Source organism: Chionomys nivalis, chromosome 26, assembly GCF_950005125.1.
Source record: "Chionomys nivalis chromosome 26, mChiNiv1.1, whole genome shotgun sequence".
Classification (NCBI taxonomy): Eukaryota; Metazoa; Chordata; class Mammalia; order Rodentia; family Cricetidae; genus Chionomys; species Chionomys nivalis.
The window spans coordinates 30,456,460-30,474,012 of record NC_080111.1 but is presented as its reverse complement, the minus strand read 5'-3'; the positions used below and the strand labels follow the sequence as shown (position 1 = coordinate 30,474,012).

General features: G+C 37.7%; 1 protein-coding gene across 2 annotated transcripts in view; it reads left to right on the top strand.

Annotated features, from left to right (window-relative positions):
- Positions 1-16,987, top strand: part of Dbf4 (DBF4 zinc finger) — a 38,573-nt gene extending 21,586 nt beyond the window's left edge. The window contains exons 7-12 of one of the 2 annotated variants that reach the window (XM_057758651.1): positions 3,755-3,791; positions 5,405-5,447; positions 8,509-8,637; positions 9,084-9,198; positions 14,145-14,269; positions 15,870-16,987. In XM_057758651.1, the coding sequence (XP_057614634.1) occupies positions 3,755-3,791; positions 5,405-5,447; positions 8,509-8,637; positions 9,084-9,198; positions 14,145-14,269; positions 15,870-16,836 (1,416 nt within the window). In that variant the 3' untranslated portion in view covers positions 16,837-16,987. Of the gene's footprint in view, positions 1-3,754; positions 3,792-5,401; positions 5,448-8,508; positions 8,638-9,083; positions 9,199-14,144; positions 14,270-15,869 lie in introns of both variants that reach the window. The other variant, XM_057758650.1, reaches the window with a different exon arrangement.
- The last annotated feature ends 566 nt before the right edge of the window (positions 16,988-17,553 follow it).

Here is a 17,553-nt window from a genome sequence, read left to right as displayed (position 1 = left end):
AGTAATGTCTTTCTGTAGTTTGGGTATGAGGGTAATTGTAGCCTCATAAGAAGAGTTTGGCAATGTTCCTTCTGTTTCTATTGTGTGGAATAATTTGAGGAGAAATCTTGTAGAATTCTGAGCTAAAACCATCTGGTCCTGGGCTTTTATTGGTTGGGAGACTTTTGATGACTGTTTCTATTTCTTTAGCAGTTATAGGTCTGTTTAATTTGCTTATCTGGTCTTGATTTAATTTTGGTAAGTGATATTTATCCAGAAAGTTGTCCATTTCCTTTAAGTTTTCCAATTTTGTGGAGTACAGGTTTTCGAGATATGACCTGATGAGTCTCTATATTTCCTCGATGTCTGTTGTCTATTTTGTTGATTTTCTCGAAGAACCAGCTCTTTGTCTCATTGATTCTTTGTATTGTTTTCTTTGTTTCTATTTTGTTAATTTTAGCTCTCACTTTGATTATTTCCTGCCATCTAGTTCTCTTAGGTGAGTTTGCTTCTTTTTGTTCTAAAGTTTTCAAATGTTCTTTAATTCACTAGTATGGGATTTTTCCAGCTTCTTTATGTAGGCATTTAGTGATACGAACTTTCCTCTTAACACTGCTTTTATTGTGTCCCATAAATTTAGGTATGTTGTGTGGTTATTTTCATTGAATTTTAGGAAGTCTTTAATTTCTTCCTTTATTTCTTCCTTGACCAATTGATGATTCAGGTGAGCATTGTTTAATTTCCATGTGTTTGTGAGTTTTCTGGAATTAGTATTGCTGTTGACTTCTAGTTTTAAACCATGGTAATCTGATAAGGTACATAGGGTTATTCCAGTTTTTTGTATTTGTTGAGGTTTGTTTTGTTACCGAGTATATGGTCAATTTTTGAGAAGGTTCCATGAGGTGCTTAGAAGAAGGTATATTCTTTTCTGTTGGATGGAATATTCTATAGATGTCTCTTAAGTCTATTTGAGTCATAACATCTGTTAGTTCTCTTATTTCTCTGTTCATTTTTTTGTCTGACTGACCTGTCTAGTGGTGAGAGGGGAGTGTTGAAGTTTCCCATTATTAGTGTGTGGGGTTTAATGTATGATTTAAGATTCAGAGTGTTTCTTTTACATATGAGGGTGTCCTTGTATTTGGGGGCATATATTTTCAGTATTGAAATTTTCTCTTGATGGATTTTTCCTGCGACTAATATGAAATGACCTTCTTTGTCTCTTTTGATTTTAGTTTGAAGTCTATTTTGTTAGATCTTAGGATAGCTACACCTGCTTGTCCATTTGATTGGAATATTCTTTGAGGCTTAGGTGTGTTTCTTGTATGCAGAAAAAGGATAGATTCTATTTTTGTGTCCAATCTGTTAGCCTGTGCCTTTTTATAGGTAAATTGAGTCCATTTATATTAAGGGATATTAATGACCAGTGATTGCTATCTCCTGTTAATTTAGTTTTCGTTGTTGGTGATGTTAATTTGTGTGTTTTCCCCTTCTTTGTGATTTGCTGCTATGAGACTATCAATTGTCTGTGTTTTTGTTAATGTAGCCAACTTTCTTGGGTTGGAGTTTTCCTTCTAGATTTTGTGTAGGGCTGGGTTTTTGGCTAGGTATTGTTTAAATCTGGTTTTATCCTTCTATGGTGATTGAAAGTTTTGCTAGGTATAGTAGTCTGGTCTCTTAATGTCTGCATAACACTTGACCATGACTTTCTGGCTTTCATTGTCTCCAATGAAAAGTCAGGTGTAATTCTGATAGGTTTACCTTTATATGTTACTTGGCCTTTTTCCTTTGCAGCTCTTAATATTCTTTCTTTACTCTCTATGTTTAGTGCTTTGATTATTATGTGGTGAGGGGACTTTATTATTATTATTATTATTATCCAGTCTGGTGTTCTGTAAGCTTCTTGTATCTTCATAGGCATATCTTTGTTTAGGTTGGGGAAGTTTTCTTCAAATATATTTTCTGTGCTTTTAAGTTGAACTTCTTCTTCTATACCTATTCCTAGATTTGGCCTTTTCATGGTGTTCCATATTTCATGGATATTTTGGGTTTTCTCATGATTTCTGTTTCTAGAATTCCCTCTGCTTGTGTTTTCTTTATTGTCTCTTTTTCAGTTTTCAAGTCTTGAATAATTTCTTTCATTATGTTTGATTGCTTTTTCTTTAAAGGATTTGCTGATTTCTTCAATTTTTTTGTTTGTCTTTCCCTTCATTTCTTTGAGGGAATTTCTCATTTTCTCTTTAAGAGCTTCAAACACTCTCCTGAAATTATTTTTTAGGTCATTTTCTTCTGCTTCATCTATATTTGGTTGTTCAAGTCTTGCTGTTGTAGGGTCTTTTAGGCTTTATTGGTGTCGTGTTGCTCTTTGTGGTGTTGTGTGTGTTCTCACCTTTTCTACTCCTCTTTTTCTGGGGCTGTCTGTGATTCTATTGATTAATCTTCCAGGTGCCAGTGAATCCAAGATTCCGATGGTTGTTCCTCGTGGTACAGTCAGTGCCAGGGGTCTAATCCCCCCCCCTTGGTCACTCCGTTTTCCTGAAGGTCGCTCAGAGGTCGCTCAGTGCTCAGGAGCTTGTTCCACTCCCTTGGAATTTGCTGTCTCTAGCCTAGGTTGTTGGCTCAGACCTGTTTCTGTAAATGTCCCTGGTCTGGATCCATTCCTGCAGAGGCTAGGGTTGGTCCTGCAAAGGACTCTGGCTCCAGTCTACTTTCATGAATTCCCAGGCTTAGATGCGCCCAGACCGGCAGAGGACCTGGCTCAGAGGTCCCAGACCAATGTCTGCACTCACAGAGATTTCTGGTTCCTGCCTATTCCCTTTGATGTCCCAGACCAACGCCCAGACCCACAGAGGTCCTAGCTCAGGTGTACTCCTTCTGAGGTCCCAGACTCACACCTGAACCTGCAGAGATATTTGGTTCCTGCGTACTCTTTTGGAAGTCCCAGATTCTCACCCAAACCTGAAGAGGTCCTGGCTCAGGCGTGGTTCCTCGGAGTTCCTAGACTCACTCCCAGACCCACAGGGGTCCTGGCTTAGGTCTACTCCCTTGAAGGTCCCAGATTGACATCTGGACCCTCAGCGATCTCTGACTCTGGTTCACTGGCTTAGCAGTTGCTCCCCTCTACCTGTTCCTGTGTAGTTTGCTGTCTAAGGTCTGCTCTGGCCCTGGACTGGATCCGCTCCTGCTCCTGTGGAGCTTGCTTTTTCAGGCCCACTACAGCCTAGGTAGCTGGTTCAGTCCAGAGTTAGTTTAATATTTGAGTCATTCACTCAGACACCTTTATGACTGGAGGTCCACATTTGACACAATCTCCACAATCTGCTTCCTGTTTAAAAATTTTATATGCCTACCTAGTTGCTTATTGAATGGTGTCCAGAGTTTTGTTATAGTCAGCGGATTATAACTATCTGTTTCTCATAGCTCTAAACTGTACCCTTTTCTTCATATGTTGAAGGCTAAGACTTAACCTAGAATGTAAGGGCTGAAAATAGAGCTAGGACTGCGAGGCCCTGTGTTCAATACAAGTACCCAGTAAAGAATGTCAAGTAGGACTGAGTTCTGTATAATGATCAAGATCTTTAGTTCTTGAATAGTGTTCAGTGTATTTGACTCAACTAATTTTAAGAAGCAAGATTTTTGAAAAATAACCACCCACTTTGATATAGTACTTTTTCCTATGATTTTTTTTTCGCTTGACAGTACTGAACCATTGTCTGTGCAGTTTTTGCTGTTTTTAAACCCAGTATTTTCACTGCATTTTTTTTTCTCTTTTTTAAAGGGAAAAAAAGCTGGTACTGGAATACAAAAGGCAAGAAGTAAGTATTCTGGTAACAATGTTTAATTTTCTTTTAGAGAGCAGAAAAAAAAATGTATGAAGATTGAAGTTTGGGATTGTAGTAGTGGGAAGCTGCGGGCTGCGTTCCTGGCGCCTGGCCGCCCACACGGCTAGCTTTATACCTGAAATAATTACACGGAAACTGTATTCCTTTAAACACTGCCTGGCCCATTAGTTCCAGCCTCTTACTGGCTAGCTCTTACATATTGATCTAACCCATTTCTAATAATCTGTGTAACACCACAAGGTGGCTTACCAGGAAAGATCTTAACCTGCGTCTGTCTGGAGTGGGAGAATCATGGCGACTGCCTGACTTGGCTTCTTTCTCCCAGCATTCTGTTCTGTCTACTCTGCCTACGTAATTTTCTGTCCTATCAAAGGGCCAAGGCAGTTTCTTTATTTAACCAATGAAATCAACACAAAACAGAAGACTCTACCCCATCATGGAATGCTTAATTCTGTAGTAGGGCCTTATCCCAGATACATGAAGCCCTGGAGTCAATTTCCAGTATATCCAAATATACATACTTGCAAAGATTTTCTAAGATAGTCAGTAGTTCTTTAAATGATTTATTTGAGGATTTCTTAGTAAATTTTAGGACACGAATTCTATGACAGCCTGGCACTCACCACTACCCTACTCTGTGTTAGTGGTTGTTTTGGATTTTGCTTTTGTATTTTAAGATACTTGGTTTTTTTTTTTTTTTTTTTGGTTTTTCGAGACAGGGTTTCTCTGTGGCTTTGGAGCCTGTCCTGGAACTAGCTCTGTAGACCAGGCTGGTCTCGAACTCACAGAGATCCGCCTGCCTCTGCCTCCCGAGTGCTGGGATTAAAGGCGTGCGCCACCATCGCCCGGCAAGATACTTGTTTTATGATGTGTGTGGGAAGGGGTTATGAGTGCATTAGTACAAGTACCCGAAGAAGCCAGAAGAGGTTGTTGGGTCCCTTGGAGCTGGAGTTACACCTGGCATAGATGCAGGAAACTGGACTCCTCTGGTCCTCTATGAGACCGTTATGTGATCTTCACTGCTGAACTTTCTCTCCAACCCCCAAATTAATATTTTCAAGAACATTTTTTTAAAACTCAGTAGGGTTCCAGGAGAAACAATTATTCAAACCTGTTGTAATATGAGCGGCAGGGCTGCTTCCCACCGCCACCCGGCTAGCTTTACCCGAAATAATTACACGGAAACTGTATTCTTTTGAACACTGCCAGGCCCATTAGTTCCAGCCTCTTATTGGTTAGCTCTTACATATTGATCTAACCCATTGTGATAAATATAAGACAATGCTTTGAGATAGTTTTGCAGTGTGAAAATATCAGCACCATTCAGTTTAAGAATCTTGTATGGCTGGCTATAATGGCACCTGTCTACTCCAACACTGCAGACCAGGCCTGGAGTATGAGCAGTTCCTGCCCAGCCAGGGCTACAGTGGAGACAGTCTGTCTTACAGACCCAGACAAATTCTCAGAATATGATAGATCTGGTATATGGGGTGGTGGTATTGGAAAATATTATTGCCTTAGGGCTACACCTTTCTACTCTATAGGTAGAGTCTGCAAGTGTCTAATGGTTTTCTCTTCTTAAGCAGGGAGACTCAGAAAGCCTTTTTTAAAGGTTGAAGATGTGAACCGGTAAGTGTCAAAGCCCAGTGTGTGGAAGGAGAGTTGGTACTACAGAGAAAATCTCATTAGACTTATTTCTATTAATATGTTTACTTCCCTTGTATGATGATGATGTGTACCTAGAGCATTAATTCACTTATGTTCAACTGAATTTAGTTTCATCCTATGTAGATTCAGAGTATCTGCTCTAGACTAATCATAAAACCATCTCTTTTATTATTTTAGATAATCTCTCCGGCTAAATTCAGTATCATTAGTTTGGACAATCATTAAAAATTTCCTCTATAGAGCCGGGCGGTGGTGGCGCACGCCTTTAATCCCAGCACTCGGGAGGCAGAGGCAGGCGGATCTCTGTGAGTTCGAGACCAGCCTGGTCTACAAGAGCTAGTTCCAGGACAGGCTCCAAAACCACAGAGAAACCCTGTCTCGAAACCCCCCCCCCAAAAAAAAAAATTCCTCTATAATTGTGTGGGGGGGATTATTAATACTGCTTGGAAACATAAAACCTAAATATGATGTCTACAGTAATAGCTTCCCAAACTCTTACAGTTTTTGAGATGGTCTTAATGAAATCAACAAACAGAGCTAAGTTAGATTACTTCCTCTTTGCTTTCTTACCTTTTTGGCCAAGTGTATTTAATTCTCTTGGGTCTTCACTGAGGTGACTAAACAGTTGAAAGCTTCTTTTTAAAACTGTGTTACGGGACTGGAGAGATGGTTCAGTGGTTAAGAATGGTGGCAGTTCTTTCAGGTAATGTGAGTTTAATTCCTGGCATGCTTGTTGAATGGTTCATAATCACCTGTAACTCCAGTGCTGAGGGATCTGATGCCCTGTTCTGGTGTTCTTGACACCCACATACATGCATACACAAGTAAATAAAATCTTTACGATACATAAAATTGCAAATGTGTTATTGTGAAGGAAAAAGTACAATTTTTCTTCTAGGTTTGATGGTAACCTAACATGCCCCAGGAAGATCTCATTCTAGTCCGTTCTGATCAGCATAGCAAGATCCTGCCACAAAATTAAGTAATGGGTCAGATATCCTATAATCATAGACTGTACTAGAAGATTTAATAGTGTGGATAACTCTGCCTTAGCATGTGGTCCTGGATTTTATAAAACAGGCTTGGGTCTGGAGAGATGACTGACTCAGTGGTTAAGAGCACTGGCTGCTATTCCAGAGGACCAGGGTTCAATTCCCAGCACCCACAGGGCAGCTAGCAATTGTCTGCAACTCCAGTCCCGGGGAGATGTGATGCATTTTGTTGGCCTACATGGACACTACATGTATATGATGCAGAGATGTACATTCAGGCAAGCACCTATACACATACAAATAAGTAAAAATTAAATAGATTAAAAATAATGATAAAAAGCCAGGCAGTAGTACCACACACTTTTGATCCCAGCACTTGGGAGGCAGAGACAGGTGTGTCTTTGGGTTTGAGGTCAGTCTGATCTACAGAGCTAGTTCCAGGACAGTTGGAGCAATACAGTGAGACCCTATCTCTAAAAATAAATAAACAAACAAATAAATAAATAAATAATGATTTTTTAAAAGCAGTCTGATCAAGCCACAGGCAGCAAGCCAATAGGCAGTGTTCCTTAATGGCTTCTACTTCAGTTTTTGCCACCAGATTCCTGCCTTGAGTTTCAGCTCTGCCTTCTCTTCATTATGGCCTGTGATTAGAACATGTAAGCGAAAATAAACCCTTTCCTCTTCAAGTTGCTCTTGGTCATAATGTTTTATCATAGCAATAGGAGCCCTAAGACAGTAATATAAAGATTTACCCAATAAATGGAAGAAGGCAAGTCATATATATAGTATGGAGTTAGTATCCAGAATACAAAAATAATCCCTATAGCCAAAAGAAAAATAAAATATACTAGAGAAATACATATCCAAATCAGAGTGAGACTTAGAGTTAGGGTGGTTCCATATGTATATCAGAAACATAGAAATAGCCAAAAGGTATAAGCAACCCCAGTCCATCAGCAAATGTGTAGATATATGAGGTGTGCAAGATACAGATCTGTGTGTTCTGACAATAAAATGTTTTAAAGAATGAAATTCCAGCATGCCACAACACGGATTAGCCTTCCGGACATCATCCTAAGAAGTTGCATTAGCCCGTGTATCTAATAAAGCATTCAGAATACTCAGATTTCAATCACTGAGTCAGCAGAGGCCTTGAGGGAAACAGTTATTGTTCAATGAGTAGGGTTTTCAAATTTGCAAGGTAAGCACTCGAGTGATTTCACAGCCTCATGCTTAATATGACTAAACCATGCAGTTTCAAATAGTATCTATCTAGAGCAGTGGTTCTCAACTTGTGGGTCACAGCAACCCTTGACCCTTTTCACCGGGGTCATCTAAACCATTGACAAACATGAGTATTTACATTACAATTAATAACAATAGCAAAATTACAGTTATGAAGCAACAACAGAAATAATTCTGTGGCTGGGGTGACTAAAACATAAAAGAGCTGCATCACTAGCAAGGTCACTGATGTAGAGGGTGGCGTAGTTGATTCCACAAGTTAATGCTTAATGTGCTAAACAGTACAGTTTCAAAAGTTAAGGTGATAGATGTTTTGGTATGTTTTAAATGATGTTTTTTCAGTGGGAGGATCTGGGAGGCGATGAGGGAGGAAAAACTGTGATCAGAATATTGTATGAAAAAGTTATTTTCATTTTTAAAAAGTGTTTTTTAAATGTAAAGGAACAGGCCTACAAGCCAGGTGGCAGCACACACCTTTTAATCCTAGCACTGGGGAGACAGAAACAGGTAGATCTCTGAGTTCAAGGCCAGCCTGGTTGAATTCCTGGATAGACAGGACTACACAGAGAAAACCTGTCTTGAATCCCTGCACACATACACACACACCAAAAAAGAAAAGAAAAGAACAGGCCTACAAATTGATTCTTTGAAAGGAATATGACCCCTAGCAAGTCTCAATTGTTTATTTTAGATTGGGGTGAATTACATACTTTTGAAATACAAGACTTTAAAACCTTTCTTTCATTCCAGAGAAGCTCACATATTTGTCTTTATTCCTTTAGGTCTTACAGACCGTTCTACCTTCAGCTGACCAGTATGCCTTCCATAAACTGCTCTACTCAGAAGCCTTGCAGCCCATTTGACATAGATAAGCCATCCAGCATCCAGAAGCAAGCTCAGCCTAAACCCAGGTTGGCTTGAAACTTTATTTTTTGAAGAAATGCTATTTAAGCTATTTAGATTCTCAATTATTATTGTTTTTCTTTTTTTCACTTCATAATCACTTGGGGTATCGTATATTGTACCATGGTAGTGTTATGTGTGCTTGCTTTTTCAGTGAATATTTGTAATGCCTCTTTGCTACATTTAGTCTGAATCTAATTGCATTATTTAGAAAATGTTAGATAAGAAATGGGCTCAAATATGAAACCTATTTCTCTTGACCATTTGAACTGTTCTTCAGAGCAGCCCTTACTTTTGTTTTTATATTTCTTGAAATGTCCTTAAAGATATTTGCTTTTACAAGTCTCTGATTATGGCAGATTCTGCATATGACAGTTTTATTTTAAGAAAATAAATTTTTAAGTTATTCATTGAGTTTAGCAGTAATTTTGTTACCATATATTTCTATTACTAGAATTAATACAGATGGCGATAAATGTGGTGGAACCCCAGTTCAACTCCAATTGAAGGAAAAGAGAAAAAAAGGATATTGTGAATGCTGCTTACAAAAATATGAAGATCTCGAAACTGTAAATGTCATTTTTACACTTGGATTGGTATTTCTAAAAGCATAAAAACATTTTTATGTTTAAATCTTGCCTTACTGTTCTGATTTTACTTTGGAGCATGATGGAAAGATATTCTTTGGTAGAAACCTAGCTCTTGCTTAATGATTATCGTAGGGATGGGACTCAGAGCTTTACACATTATGGACATGTGCATCAGCACTGAAATTTAGCCTGAAGCAGTTGAAATTTTAAGAACCCAAGGAAGGAAATCAACATTGAAAAGAATACTTTTTATTCATTCTGTTGCTGTCTATTGAGCACTTAGTATATAACTACTTGATAAAAATAACAAAATCTATGTAATAGCATTAGGTCAGTGCAAGTACAAACAGAGCAGGAGTGAGATGTTGCTTTTTATTTAGGCTTGGCAAAGAAATACCTAAGTAATGTCTAAGTAGAACTACAGAGAAGTTAGGTAACCAAATTTCTCAATACTGACAGAAATCGGCCAAGGGAGCGCCCAGAGCTGGGTGAGAGAGTCAGAGTACAAGATGATGGTCAGTACCAAGCCGCGGTGGGGTTCTTAAGGCACAGTCCAGGCTGTTGAAGCACTTCAGGGATGAGGCTGAGAGGGTTTATATGATCCTGGGTTGAGAGGTGGCAGATAAGTGAAAAGTATTTTGGTCTGAGCAATTACAGAAGACTTGTAAGAACATGTTAGATGATGGTAGTTTTTAAAAATGAGGACAATTGAAGTTTGTAAGCTGATTAAAAAATAAGAACTTTGGAATCACTGACAATCTGTCCATGTGGCCTTAGAGTTTAGTGCATAGCAAGTGCTTATTAATCATCGCAGTTATTATTTGAATTCTTAACTTTTAAAGGAGTAGATAGACATACTGGTGTACAACATACACCTCTCTAGTTTCAAGTACTCAGGAAGCTGAGGCAGGATGAATATTTGAGTGCATAATCTATACGACATGAACAATATGACAAGACCTGTACTCAGAGACTCAGAGAGAGAGAGAGAGAGAGAGAGAGAGAGAGAGAGAGAGAGAGAGAGAATAGTTGGAAATATGGAGTATTAAGCCTGAAAATACTGATTCATAAAGCATCTGACTTCATCTTAGATGAATTAGAGTTTGTTTTGTAACCCAAAATATATTAATACTTACCAGGGATTTAACTTTGTTTTGTTTTACTTACATAATAAAGGAGAAAATATAGTTGGTTTAAAATTGAATTGACTCAGAAGATAGTTTCTTAAATTTTTTCCTTCTTCCTTCTAATTGTTTTGAAACTACGGTCATTGATTTTTTTTTTCTTTCTGAAATTAGTTGGCATTGTAAGAACAGAATAATCTAGAATTTTGAGGTTCTAATGTGATATTCAGAAAGTATTAAGAATAGCAGGAAAGTTGTTCACTGGTTGCCACAATTTGAGAATAAAATTAAAAATCATGACTTTAAGGGTTTTTTTGGTTTGTTGTTGTTGTTGTTGTTTGTTTTTTAATTTAAACTAAAGCTGAGTTGGGTAGGTCACTCTTGTAATCACAGCACTTTGGAGACATGGCTAAAGGAAGGGTCTTGGGTTTGAGACCAGTTTGGACTACATAATATGATCTTTGGAAAGAAAAAGTACATTGTTTTTGAACCTTGAATTTCACAGTGATTCTACACATGCCAAGAGACTGAATAAGCAAATATTTTTGAGGACTTAGGAGATGGCTGTCAGTGATGTGCTTATAAAGGAACTAAGATTGATCCCCAAAACCCACATACAAACTCTAGACATGATTATAGCAGAATAGTAAAGATCCAGATACAGATATCAAGGTTCAACCTGAAGATCAGAAAAGCAAAGCAGCCAACCACTAGAGAAACCTTTTACCTCTACTGTATCTTCAGACTGAAAGGGCAAGATCCTGTCTCCAGGAGTCCTCAGACTCCACACTCCAGTGAGTTCCTGTCTCTTCCCTTTTATAGTCCTCTTTCTGCCTAGCCATATCGCTCCTATCTACACCTCTCTGATACTGAGATTAAAGGTATATGATCCCAAGAGTTGGCATCACTTTTGCCTGAGCTCCATTTCTCTTAGACAGATTCAATCTTGTTTAGCCCAGGGTGGCCTTGAGCTCACAGAGTTCCAGCTGCTTGTCTCCCAAGTCCTGGGATTAAAGGTGTGTGCCACCACCTCCTGGCCTGTATGGCTGACTAGTATGGCTGTTTTGCCCTCTAATCTTTATGCAAGCTTTATTTATTAAAACACAAATAATATACCACTATATATGGGTGGACTTGAATGTATAATTTTAAGCAAGATCACACAGTCTCAGAAATAGAAGCCTCTTATGTTCTTCCCATATATAGAATTTAGCCATTAGTATATGTACTCGTGTAAACAAATGTGAGTACAGCATGACATGTAGAGACAGAGACCAGGAAAGGCTGAGTATATGGGGTACGGACAGTCTGGATACAGGTAATGGGCATGAATTATGAAAGATGATGTAAAGCTAATTGTTTTTCTAGTTCTAATTCTAGCTTAGAATGTTCAAGTTATGTGGACTAGAACATACAATGGTAGTAAATGATGAGAAAGGTATTAGACTGTGTAGTTCAGTAGTAGAACATAGACTTTGTATATGTGAGACTGCGGGTTCAGTTCCCAGACACAAAAATAGAATTAAATAATAAATAAGATTGCTTGACTTAGAGTGTTAGAGAAGGGACAGACAGCATTTAAATCAATACCTAAGTAATGAAAAAAAATCTTTAGATATAGAGAGGAACTATGTAAAACTGAAATTTCACTTAAAATTAATAAATGGTTCTTTAGCCGGGCGGTGGTGGCACACGCCTTTAATCCCAGCACTCGGGAGGCAGAGGCAGGCGGATCTCTGTGAGTTCGAGACCAGCCTGGTCTACAAGAGCTAGTTCCAGGACAGGCTCCAAAACTACAGAGAAACCCTGTCTCGAAAAACCAATAAATAAATAAATAAATAAATAAATAAATAAATAAATAAATAAATAAATAAATAAATAAATAAATGGTTCTTTTTCTTTCACAGAGTTTAAATGAACTTTAAGGTGTGATTTTTAGATTTTTCCCCCCAAGAAGGTTTCTCTGTGACTGTCCTGGAAATTAGCTCTGTAGACCAGATTCGCCTCAAACTCAGAGATCTTCCTGCCTCTGCCTCCCAGATGCTGGGATTTTAGACGTAGGCCACCACTCCCAGATCTAGGCTTTAGATCCAATATCCTGAATCAGCTGACAGACAAATGGTAGAATTAGCCTGGAGATCTCACTCATTCGCAAGGAACTTTGTTTCCTGTGAGTTTCATACTATAAATTTGTTTGTATTTTATTTGACAGGGTCTCACTGTGTAGCCTTGGCTGGTCTGGAACTCGTCATGTTGACAGGAAGGCCTCTCTGCCTCTGGTCCCTACATGCTAGAGTTAAAGACATGTGCTACATGCTGAGCTTATGTTTCCTTCTAACCACTCTTAAGACTAAAAATTCCTCTGTTAGGAGCAGTAGGTAATGAGATAATTTGCTTGCTCATACTTGGATGTTTCTTCAACAATGAGTCTAATTGTAATATGTATATTTTGTAGCATTTCTCATAGATTTTGGGTTTTTAAGGTTTACTTTTACATAAGTACGTATGCGAACATATGACACGTGTAGAGCAGTAAGCGCTTGTAACTGGTGATCCAGCTCTCTAGCCCAGTAGATTGTTTTTTTAAACTCTTATTGTCTAGACTCTTATAGATTTTAGATTCTTGTGTATTAGGTTAAAAGACTTCATTTAATTCTGTAAGTCCTACCTTGGTAATTATATGCAGCAGTGGGTGAAAAGATGTTTTATAAAATATTAGTATGTTACTGGTTGCTAAAGGTAGTTCTTAACTTTTTATCTTGAGAAAGGGTCTTTCCTTTTTTCTATTTTTGGTTAATTTTGAGCCAGAGTTTCTTGTGTAACAGCCCTGACTGCCCTAGAACTCACTTTATAGATCTCAGACTCACAAAGATCCTCCTGTAATTAAAGGTGTGCTTACCCACACCCAGCTGAGAAAAGGTCTCTTTGAAAATATTTAAATTAAAATAATAAATACATCATTTCCCCTTCCATTTCCCACCCATTCCAACTACTGCCACTTGCTGTCTCTCAAAAATTCGTGGGCTCTCTTTAAAAAAAGTGTTGGTTTATTTATATATTCTATTCAGTCCAGCAAACATTACTTGTGTGTATACACTATCAGGCTGACCACTTTGTGTAAGGTAATTAGTGTTCTCTTCTCTGGGGAAGACTACTCTACCCTCAGCAGTCCTTAGTTGTCTGTAGTTCTTTGTCTAGGGTTGGAGCCTCGTGAGATTGCTACTTCCATCTTAGCATGCATATTGATGTTGTCCTTGCCCCGCTCATGATTGGACAACTATCTTTGAGACTTTGTAAGTGTTTACACTGTCACTTGTAGGGATGCCATCTTACAGCAGACTTTCTGTTCTCTGCCTTCTACAACCGTTTGACGTCTTCTGTGATGTTCACTGTACACCACACAATCTCTTAGTCTCTGCATTTGCAGTTGTAGTTTTCTGTGATCTCCATCCATTGCAGAGACAGATTTTTTGATGGGGGGTAAGAACTACACTTAATCTGTGGTTATAAAGATATTCAGAATAGAATCAATAATTATGCTGGTTTATTAAAGGGGAGGTAGTAGCTGTGTGTTAACTGACACACAGCTGTCATCCCCCCTTTGCCTCCCAAGTGCAGTGATTACAGACTGAGGAACAGTGCCTGCCAAGGCAGTTCTGTGTTTGTTGTCAGAGTAGATACATACAAAACTGATAGAGACATTTATATGACAGGGATTCTTTATTTGATTTGGAATTATTTTTTTATTTAATTTATACAATTATTGAATACAGTTTAATGATGTTTTTTGTTTTGTTTTAGCATCTTCTGAGTGAGAAACACAGAAACTTTGCACAGAGTAACCAGTATCAAGTTGTTGATGATATTGTATCTAAGTTAGTTTTTGATTTTGTGGACTATGAAAGAGACCCACCTAAAAAGAAAAGGTAATTAATTTGCCAAAGTTCTACTTATGTTGTTAAACTATTTTAAACTAAAAGTTAATCTCGTTTATCTGCTCTTAGAAGGAATATAGTTTTTTTTACATGACATAAATATGGTTTAGAACTAATACCTTCTTCCCTTCTTTTTCCCCTACCACCAAAGGTATTTAGTCTCCCTCTAACATGGTTTTGAAAGGGAGTTCACAATTTTTTCTATTAAGGTCAGTCTAGAGTTGATATTTTAGGTTTGGTGAACTGAAAGAGTCAGTGGCCTCTGCTCAGTTTTGTTACAGAATGCGGCTGTCTTGCAGCAAAACATTAATTAATAAAGAAAGTGAAGACCAGATATTACCAGTAGGGAATGTTGCCAACCTCTGATATTGAACTATGGAACTCAGTGTACTCAGATGAAAAATGTTGATTCCTAACAAAGACATTGTCAGACTTTGAAATGTGAATATAGTAGTGTTTAGTTTCCAGTAACTGCACACTGACAATTTGAGTCCTAATTAGATTATTTTCATAAATCTAAAATTTTAGAAATGCTTTTCTATGCGTGTACAGTTGTCTAATTTTATGCAAGATTAATCTTAAGCAGTAAGATTAGAGATGAGATATTAAAGTAGAGCTTCTGAAAGGTGAGCAGGAAGTGCTCCATCTTTAGGTCTTGATTTGGGCAATACTTTACTTACTAATGTGTCCATGTGGAACCAACTGAAAATTTACATTTTTTGAAAGTTTAGGAAAGGCATGAGCTTTTAAACTGGTCATTCCCTAATCATTTTACAGTGTCATTTTTACTTGTTGCCAGTCCGTATCCATCTCTGGAGTTACAGGTGGAGCAGTGTCATCACTCATGTTGAGAGGAACTCTAGACCCCAGTTTGGTTTTGCTTTGCTTTGTAGGGATCAAACCTAAGGCCTCACAGATGAGGCACAAAAGGAATTTTAAAGAGTAAACCCCATTTATAAGTAAAGGAAACCAATCTGGTGGTAGAGACAGTGAATTGTATATTGCTCGTGGTTTCCTGTGACAGATAAGGCAAAGTGTAACTGGTGACCAGATAACTTACCGTTCATTTGTGCATAATTTGGGATTGTTCAAGAGAGTAGTATCCCAATTATTCTAGATTCTACATGAAGAAGAGTTTTGGCTCAAATATTTGTGTGAAATTGAAGGACTACTTTGTCACCTTTAGAAATACAAATATCTAGTTCACTTTGATATGAAATGTTTTAAATATAAATGAAAATCATAGGGTTCTGCTTTCAGTTTCTAGTAAATACTTTCTGTTTAAAAAACTAGAAATTGTACATTAAAATATGAAGCAAAGTGCTAAAGTGTTTACGTTTTCTCAGGATAACAACAGAGTTGGGCAGATAGAGAGTCTGTCACCTAATTCCTGCTGTTTAAGCTTCTGATGATTCAGGATGTTGGTTCTCTAGGGGAAAGAAAAAAATGTGGATGAGAAATGGGTACATTTTAAAACACCTGAAGTAAATGTTAAGATTTCTGTATTGAGATATCTTAAATGGGTTTTTAAAATAAGTTAAAGACAGTTTTACAATTTACAACTTTTGGTTTCCTTTTTTTCTTTATAAAGAATAAAATACAGCACCGGATCCCTTTCTTCTGTTTCTCAAAGTGTCCTGAAAAACACGCAACGTAAGGAGACACTACAGTTGGAGCCCGTCTTTCAGGACATGGGAGAAAGCAGTGGGCAGCTGCCCAAGCAGGATTTTCAGTGTGAAAAAACTCAGAAGCCTGAACAAAAGCTGGTGTCTGCTTCAGAACCTGTGCCCTACTCCTCAGCTGGAGTGGAAGGGTGTGATGGGAAAACAGTGAGCATGCTACATGCAAGTGACCCTGACCTAAGACAGGATTTTACACCGCTACCTCCATGTAAAAATGAGCAGGAAGGAATTCTTGATGTTTCTGGATATAAATTAATTATTAATAGAAGCAATTTAGAACAGAGGGTAGGTGACTCTCCAGGTGTGCCACGGTCATGTGTAGAAGTTTCTTATCTAAGTACAGAAAATAGTCCACCCCAACCAAAATTAACAGCAGATAATACACATTTTTCAGCAAAAGATCTACAGAATAAGGAAATTCATTATGACCAAATTATGTTTGGTCATGATTCTGACCTGGTGACTTTAAATCCACCAAAGGAACACCTACCAGTGAGGGCCAGAACTCCACCCTGTAGTCCTCAGGGCCCTGACGAGCGTGACACTGAGAACACGGATAATTTGCCTTGTGGTAGGATCCAGCGGAAAGTGAGAATGTTATTAGGGCAAAAGAAAAAAACTGTGGACTCAAGTGCTGAATTGGATACGAAAAGAACTGAGTATCCTGCATGTGAAGACAGAACTTGTGGGTCACCCGTACAGTCTCTACTGGACCTCTTTCAAACAAGTGGGGAGAAATCAGAATTTTTGGGTTTTACAAGCTACACTGAAAACAGTGGAATATGTGATGTTTTAGATATTTGGGAGGAAGAAAATTCAAGTAGTCTGCTGTCGTTTTTCTCTTCCCCTTCAGCTTCTACATTTGTTGGATTTTAGTATTTAATGTGTTTTTCAGAAGTCAAAGCTATATTCTTGAAATTTTTATAGATACATATATAATTGTTAGGAGTTGTTTTGGGTTTTTTTGGCCAGCTTTGTATGAAATCATATGTAAATATTAATTAAGATTATAAATTTTTACAGAATTGAGTAGCTGTTGCAAATTATACAATAAATCTTGTGATTTATTTTATGTAACTATGGTCATAATTGTTTCCTGAGAGTTGTAATGAATATCATTTGCTTTATCACTGACAGTAATTTCAAGTGAGATTTCAAATAGATCAAAAATTGAGCACTATACATTATATGCTATTAACCATTGCCCATTAGCATAGATTTTCATCATTAACATGTTAGTGCCTAAAATAAAATTTCAGATAGAGAGGGAAAACAATATTAATTGGTGTATTTGGATTCTTGAAGTTACTAAAAATATTGACTATAAACACTGACCCAGCTAGATTCTGCCAGGATCCTTATACTGCAAACTGAGGTTAGTGAAGGGATCAGAACAGTTCCAAAAAATCGTAAAGGATAGCTTAAACCACTGACCTTTGCGGAAGTTGTAAGTTGAAAATGATTTCTTTAAAAATAATTTGTTTACTATTAGATGATTAATGATATAGTGAATTGTTGGGATTGTTTGAAATGCCTGGGAGGACTAACTTGATTACTTGACTATAAAATAACTTGGAACAGGGAAAATTTAAG